The 8,080-nt window shown below is 52.6% G+C and overlaps 1 protein-coding gene across 1 annotated transcript; it reads right to left on the bottom strand.

Moving 5' to 3' along the window:
- Positions 1-1,112: 1,112 nt before the first annotated feature.
- LOC309836722 (kallikrein-6-like) lies at positions 1,113-7,156 on the bottom strand (the record flags this gene model as incomplete). Its single annotated transcript, XM_082676846.1, has 5 exons — positions 1,113-1,265; positions 2,062-2,198; positions 3,281-3,528; positions 6,331-6,487; positions 7,111-7,156. The coding sequence occupies 5 exons, from the start codon at positions 7,154-7,156 to the stop codon at positions 1,113-1,115; spliced, it is 741 nt and encodes a 246-aa protein (XP_082532972.1).
- Between the last annotated feature and the right edge of the window lie 924 nt (positions 7,157-8,080).

Here is an 8,080-nt window from a genome sequence, read left to right as displayed (position 1 = left end):
CTGGCCTCAAACCCCAGCCCCCACCAACCTGGATGATTCGCCATCTCTGGAACACAGCAGATGTTCTCACACTCCCAGACTTTTCTACAGGTCATTAGCATCTCGAGTGTGCCACCCACCCAGACTTCTCCCCACGGCGAATTCATATTCAGCCTCCCTTCCAGCTGTCCCAGCCCCAGGCCCTGCTCAGCCCTCATCTTCTCTCCCTGCACCATCACTTCTACTCCCCCCTGGCCTCTGATCTCTTCTTTCTGGTCCATCCCGCACATGGCCCCAGAGCTGCTTCTGCTCTCATCCCTTCCATGGCTCCCCACTGCTCTCAGGAGAAGCCCTAGCCTCTCAACCTGGGATCTGTGGTCTTTTGGGATGTGGACCCTGCTCTCTTTACCTCCCATCACTCTTACCCACACACAGTGGCCTCCCAGCCCTCTCATTGCCCTGCTTTTGCTGCTACAGAGGGAGTTTAGTGGAGAAAGCCACCCCTCAGGGCTAGTTAGGTGGAGGAGACAAGGATGTCTTGCCAGGGAGGAGAAAAATCAAGTTGGGCTGTAAAAGGGAACTAAGGATATCTGGGCTTCAGAGAGGCAGAGGTGGGATAAAAGCAAAAAGTACCACTAATAATACAATTCACTCTTTATTGTTCACACGGGTGTGCCAGGCACCGTGGTATGTGTTTCACGTGTTTACAGCCTTGAATCTCCCCAACAACGTAGCCGCCGCCTTATGAGGGATATACGATTATTATCCTTATTTTAGAGATGAGAAAATCTATGCACTGAAGGAAGGCACTCCCGCGGTTGCACGGCTAAGCAAGTGGGGGAGCTGGGAGCCCAGCTCAGGTTCGGCCAGACTGGGGACCCCTTCTCTGTAGGAAGAAGTCGAGCCCGTGGAATAACTGGGGAGGGAGAGGTGCTTGGAAGGGATTTTCCTGTATCTCTTCGTGGCAGGCTTGAGACCTTAGCTGGTGTTCCCATCACTCCTCGTGATGCAAGGATGGGGCTGGAGCAAAATCAGGGAGGACTTGTGCTGTGGTGTCATCACTTTTATTAAGCATTAAGGGTCGGGTCTGGGCAGGTGGGGGAAGGTCAAGAAGTGGAGGTCACCTATCAGGATCAGTTGGCCTGAATGGTTTTTCGGATCCAGTGGCCATATCTGCAGACGTCGGTGTAGACGCCTGGCTTCTCCTTGGATCCGCAGGGGACGTTACCCCATGACACGAGGCCTCGGAGACGGTCGCCGCACACCAACGGACCCCCAGAATCACCCTGTGGTTAAAGAGGGACAGAGTCAGATACAGGCTCGCAGAGAAGGAAAGCCGGACAGAAGGAGACACAGAGACATGTAGAGAGGGGGAAAGACACTGAGAGATGGAGAGAAAGACACACATACGGAGAGAGAGAGACAGACAGACACAAAGTCACAGATAGGGAAATAGAAGAGACTGAGGGAGACTCAGAAACACAGAGATCCCTAAAGAGAGGACAGATGGTCTCAGAAATGGGGCTCATCTGCCTGCCCTTTCTTTGCATCCAACTCACTGTGTACCACTTTTCTCTCTCTTTGTCTCTTTCTCCCACTTGGCTGGTCTCTGCAGATCCTTCAACGCACAGGGCTCAGTTTTGGCACCAAAAGGAGAAATCCAATGGATGATGGTGGCAGAAACCCAAGTTCCAAGTATTTGGGAGTCGGGATGGAGCCCCGTCTCTCCCCGGCTATGGTCCCCCTTCTGCACAGTGTGGTTATTTCCAAGCAGAACTTGTGGGGATTCTGTTGGAGCAGGGACAGCCTCCTGGCACCATCTGTCTCCCTACTGTGTCTCTGTGGTTCCTGATCTCTTCATCTCCATCTTTGTCTCTGCATTTCCTGTCTCTGCTGACTGACTTTTTATCTCTGCCTGTCCCCGATTGTGTTTCTGTGTATCAAATTGAGTCTCTCTCCCTTATCATGCCTCTGATTTTCACCCAGCCTGTCTCTGTAAAGCTCTAGTTTGGCCTGTGTATCTGTCTCTTCCTGCCCATCTCTGTCCTTGGCTATGTAACTGGTGGGTCCTGGCGTCCTCACCTGGCAGGAGTCCTTCCCGAGCTTCTCATCCCCGGCACACACCATGTTTTGGGTGATCTCGCCAGGGTAGGCACGCTCACACTCCTCACGGGGCACCAGGTGGAGGTATGCACACTGGATGATGTTAGGGAAATCACCTGCAAAGAGAGATGGGCCAGGATCACTTCACAACCCACCCTTCCCATTGATCCTCCAACACCTATAAATCCTCCCTCCCCTATTGGACCCTATTTCCCAATGGTTCCCTTTTTCCTATTTGTCGCTCACTCTCAAAACCCACTTCCATTGCCTGACTCCTGATTGGTCCCTCTTTCCATCAGTCTTCCCTCACATTGGCCTGTCTTCCTCACTAATTACCCCTCCTCTACCAGTTCTCATTTCCTATTGGTTTTTCCTTCTCTTAGTTCCTGCCTTCACTTGTCTCGTTTCCATTGGTCCCACCTTCTTCAGTAGTTCAGCTGACCTCTAGACCCTCTTCCTCTATTAGTCCCTCCTCTGTTATAGCCCATCCTCCTTCATTGGACCCTTCTTGCCCATTGGCTCATCCTGATTGGTCATCACTTGACTTTTGGTCTTTCCTAACTGGTCCCTTCTTTCCCCGTTGGTTCTCCCTTCTATTGGCCCTTCATCCAAAGGTCTACTCCCTCACTGCTTCTTTCCTAAATGGCCTCATCCTCCCCCATTGGTTCTCCTTTCCTTTATGGCCCTTCCCTCACTGGCCTACCCTCACTGGTTCCTGCTGATCTATTGTTTCTCCTCTAGTCCTTCTTCTAGTGACCCCTCTTGACCACTGACTCTTCTCAATTGACCCTTCCGCCATTAGCTTTCTCTACACTGTTGGTTTTCTCAGTTCACATCTTTCAGCTGGCTCCCCTGCTTCTTCCATTAGTTCCTCCTCCATTTATCCTTTTTTCATCATCAGTGCATCCTGGTTGGTCCCTTTTGACAACTGGCCCCCTTCCTGATTAGTGTCTCCACAGTGACCCTCCCTCCTCATTGACCCTTCATCTTATGGCCCACATCCCCATACCATTCACCTGTTGGTCTACTTTCTCCATTGGCTGTTCACTCATTGGCCCAACTCCCATATTTGCCCTCCCTCCCCATTGAACTTTCACCCACTCATACACTACCCCATTGATTCTCACCGTTAACCCACCTCCCCATGACCCATCACCCATTGATGATGGGTCAACTGCATCATTCTCCCCCTACTGACCATCTGCCGTCTTGCCCCAGCCTAGGATGTGGCAGCTGGTGTGGTTGGCTGCGCAGTCACTTTCCAGGGACAGGGGCTGTATGTGTGCAGAGAATTTGGCTGGACGTGACAGGCGCAACAGCATGATGTCCTGGTCATGGATGGCGGCGTTGTAGCCAGGGTGGACCACAGTCCGGACAACAGAGCTCTCCTCCTGGAAACTCTCCCTTTGCTGAAGGTTGTGCTTCCCCAGGTAGACCTGAAGATTCCTGGGAAAGAGAAGGGCTGGGTCTCACCTGGGGCCCTTGGGCTGCAGCTGAGACTCCAGAGGGGGTTACGGTGGGAGGTGGGGTAGCCTGGTACACCATGAACCATCCGGTCTTCTCCCCTCACAGTCTTTCCAGCTCAGTAAATGACAGCTCCATCCTTCCAGAATAACCCGGAGACTATCCTTGACTCTGTATTTCTTGACTCACCTCCCAGCTGTCCAGAAATCCTTTTGTCTCTCCAAAGCATATCCAGAATCTGACCACTTCTCACCTCTCCCACTGCTGCCATCTTGGTCTGAGTCACCATAATCTTTTACCTGGACTACAGTCTCACTGGACTCCTGGCTTCTACCTTTGCTCCTCTATAGTCTGTCCTCCACAAAGCAGCCAGAGCTATTTTAACAATATAAGCCAGCTTTGTCCCTCCTGTGCTCAGAACCTCCTGTGACTCCCATCTTGCTCAGAATAAAGGCCAAAGTTCTCACTGTGGCCTACAAGGTTCTGCACAATCCGTCCCCATCACTTGTCAGTTATCTCCCAGTCTCCCCCTTCTCCTGTTCCAGCCACACCGGCTTCCCTGCCTTTCCTTGAACACAATAGTCATCCTCTCACCCCAGGGCCTTTGCACTGGCTGTTCTCTCTGCCAGCAACTCTTTCCCCCAGATATCTACATGCCTCACTCCCTCACCTCCTTCAAATGTCACCTTCTCAGTGAGGCCTTCCCTGAAGACCCAATTAAAATGCAAGTATCCACCCCAACAGGCAAGTCCTAGCTCCCTCTCCTGGTTTCCTTTCCACCAGAGAACCTAACATCACCATCTGACACACTATATATGTATTGTTAAATATGTACTTGTTTTACTGTCTCCCTCTGCCACAGCCGTGCTATTCGATCGAAGTTTCTGTAAGGATGGAAATATTCTCTATCTGCACTGTTTGAAACAGTGACCACTGACCACAGGCGGCTACTGAGCCCTTGAAGTGTGGCTAGTGGATTTGGAAATTCGTTTCATTTTTATGAATGTGAATTTAATTGGCCATAGGTCGCTAATGGCTACTGCATTAGATGACACAGCTCTAGAATATCAAGGTGGGATTTTTGTTTTAGGCAGATACATCCTCCTCGGTGCCTAGAACAGTGTCTGGCGTAGGATAGGTGTTCAATAAATATTTGTGAAATGGATCAAAGCATTACTCCCTCGCTCAGAAACTTTCCATAGCTCCCCATTACCCTCAGAATAAAGCCCAAGTGCCTTATCCCACTATCCTCTGACCCAGTGAACCAGTAACTTTCTTTTCTTAGAACTCTTCACAGTGTTCCCACTTCTTTGGTCCTTGCGTTTCCTCTGCCCTGGCTGCTCTGCCCCCTTTCTCATTTTCCATGCCTCAGTTTGAATTTCATCTCATCAGAAAGTCCTTCCGGACGCCTTCTTCCATCGAAAGCAGGTACCTCTGTTCTTTTCTCTCATGGAACCATCCCTGTTTATTCGCCTTCATTGGACTTAGAGTCATTTGTAATTGTATGGTTTGTCGAGGATTCTAGAACTGTCTTCCTGCACCTTTCTGCTCCTGCGTCCCCGAGGGCAGAGACTCTGGGTATCTCCCCGTCTGAGTCTTTGCTGAATTCCCACTGCCCAGCTCAAATCTGGCCCTTAGTGGGTGCTGTTGGCCAATGTGCGCTGAATGAATGAATGAGGATGGTGGGAGTGATGCCAGGTTTACCAGCGCTTGGGGGAGACCACCCTGGGGGGGGTCCTTGTGTCCATGACCCTGCAAGGTGAGACCCCTGTTGGGGTCTCTCCCGGCTCCCACTGGGATGTGACACTTGCTCCTTCTCTGAGCTTCAGTTTCCTCAGAAGCCAAGAGTCCCTTATTGTGGGGGATTCCAGGAAAGGTATAGAAACTGCCTACCTGGGTACGTGGCCCATAGTTAGCGTGGAAAAAAATGGTGGTTCTTGTTCATCAAACTAGTGGTTATTAGTGCCCTGAGGATTAGTCCTGGGTCCTTTACAGTCCTCTATCTATGCCCACTTTTTGGATGATCTCATCCCATCCCGTAGCCTTAGATAACCACCTGTTCGTGGTATTTCAAGCCTTAATGTTTACCTCCATCTCTGACCTCTCCCCTGAGCGCCAGCAGCTAGCCTGGCATCCTTCCTGAACACCAGCCAGGTACCTGAGACTCACCTTGGCTAAAACAAAATGTCTGATGCTCCCCCACCCATATCCAAACTGCTCCTCTTTCCTTCTCCCCCGACTCAGAGAAAGACACATCCAAACAGCCAGTTGTTCTAGTCCCTTCCCCGGACAAGCCCTGCTTGTTCTCTTTCTCTCCCATTCCACACCACCAAGTCCTGCTGACTCAGCCTCAGGACCCCTCCCCGGGTTTTCAACTCCGCTCCATCCCCAGGGCCACCATCCTGGTCCATCTCAGGACAATGGCGACAGCCTCCACATGCATCCCTTCATCCCCCGCCCAGTTCACTTTCCAGCGTTTTTTTAAAAATGGAAATCAGATCATGCTGCTTCCCTGATTAAAACTCTACGTGGCTCCCCCCAGTGCTTAGAATTAACTCCATCGCTCCCTACAGGGCCCTGTAGAAGGTCAGTTCATCAAAGCAGCAGTTTTCTTGTTTTCTTCACTGCGATATCCCCGCAGTGTATTTAGTAATCAATTAAATACTGGTCAGTTGAACCTGGTTGTCAGATGGCCTCACGATGGGACAGGGGGATGTGTGAAGTCTGCAAGACGCCCGCAGGGTCTAATTGCAACCACTCCTCATTCACAGCGTGGAGACTCACGGTTTTTTGCAGTGGGCAGCGGTGAGGACCCACAGTGGGTGAATGAGGACCCCCCCACAGAGCAAGTGGCCTGAGGCGTAAAGGGCAGCTTGGTAGGGGTGAGACGTCTGCTCACAGGGTCCACCATGCAGCACCTTATTCTGTTCCTCTGACTGGGCTGAGGGAGGGAGGGTCTGAGTCAGAGAGAAGGTCTGGAGACATCAGGTACCTCCCCCCAAGGTGAACCCCATTGCTGTCTTAATCATCAAGATCTTCTCCATCCCCTTGCCCCAAACCAACCCCATTCTCAAACTCTTCCTCAAACCCACACTTCTTCATCTCAATCCCCATCCCCATCCCCATCCCCAAAGCCATCCCTAAGTGTTCTTACCTTTAACCCCACCTCCAGCCAGTTTCCCCATCTCTAACCCCATCTCCCAAACCAAACCCATCCTCAAACTCTTCCTCAAACCCACCCCTTCTTCATCTCAATCCCCATCCCCATCCCCAAAGCCATCCCTAAGCGTTCTTGTCTTTAACCCCACCTCCAGCCAATTTCCCCATCTCTAACCCCATCTCCCAAGCCAAACTCATCCTCAAACCCTTCCCCATCTTCACGGCCACCTCCCACCCCTTCCCCATCTGCATCCTTCGTCCCTAATTTAACCCCTGTGTCTTCCTCATTTGAAACCCACCCCCCTCCATCCTCATGTGTATCCCCATCCCAGTTCCAATCTCTTCCTCATCAACAACCCCCACCCCATGCCCAAACAGCCCCCTGCCCCTCCCATTTTGGCCTACCTGCAGCGACCAGAATCAGTGTTACAATCAGCGTCTTCATGGCCATTCCTGAGAAGGGAAGCCAAGTGCTCCATGAGTCCCGGCCTCAGACTTCGCCCAGTCTCCTCCCTCTCCACCCGCCTCCTCTCCCCCTTCCTCCCCAGCCTGCCCTGCTCTCCTGAGCCTTGACTTCTGTCTTCCCTGTTTAGCCTCTTGATTTCTTGTCTCCCTGACCCATGTCTTCCATCTGAGGGTCCCCCGGAGGCGGGCGCCAGAGAGGACCCAGAACCTGCTGCTCACGGCGCACCTCACATTATTTTTCTATCCTCGGCTTCAGTCTGCCTGCTTAGTAACAGGAGGAGGGAGGGCCCCTGACGTTCTTCCCTCTATGGGATTTCTCCTCCTCCCTTTGGCTCAGTGCTTACCTGTTGCTCAACCCCACACCTGTAGGTTCTGGTGGGAGGTGTGATCTTACCTGCTGGGGGCCGGCTGCCTGGGGGTCGACTCTTGGGTTGGGGGCAGGGACAGTACGTGTCACAGGCAGACAGAAAGGGAGACAGACAGAGAGTCAGAAATGCAGGGAACCGCGGAGAGAGAAGTGATACTGAAAACACAGAGGACGCCTCGAGAGTCAGAGACGGAGGGCAGAAAGCAGAGGATGTAGGGGCTGTGGCGCCCAGGGCCTGGCAGACAGACACCCTGAGCTCCCTGGCCCCCCCGGAAGAGACTAGTCCTGTCCTCAGATGCTCCTGGTGTGTCCTTTTAATCTCTGCCTCCCCAGGTTCCCGAGGCAGGAGGGGGACCCGCCCTTTTCCTCCTCACCCAGGCCTCCCACGCATATTCCTCCCACCCTCCCACAGCTCCCCGCCTGATGGCCCCCCTGACCCCGGCTTCCAGGGAGGGCAGTGCAGGTCCCTGAGTGCACTGGGGGCCCGGGTTCCCAGGTCTGAGGGAGGAGGGGGCTGGGGGCTGAGTATTCCGGACCTTCAAG

This window comes from Grampus griseus, assembly GCF_964374135.1.
Source record: "Grampus griseus genome assembly, chromosome: 19".
NCBI lineage: Eukaryota > Metazoa > Chordata > Mammalia > Artiodactyla > Delphinidae > Grampus > Grampus griseus.
The sequence above is the reverse complement of the archived record's forward strand: the minus strand, read 5'-3'. Positions and strand labels throughout refer to the sequence as shown.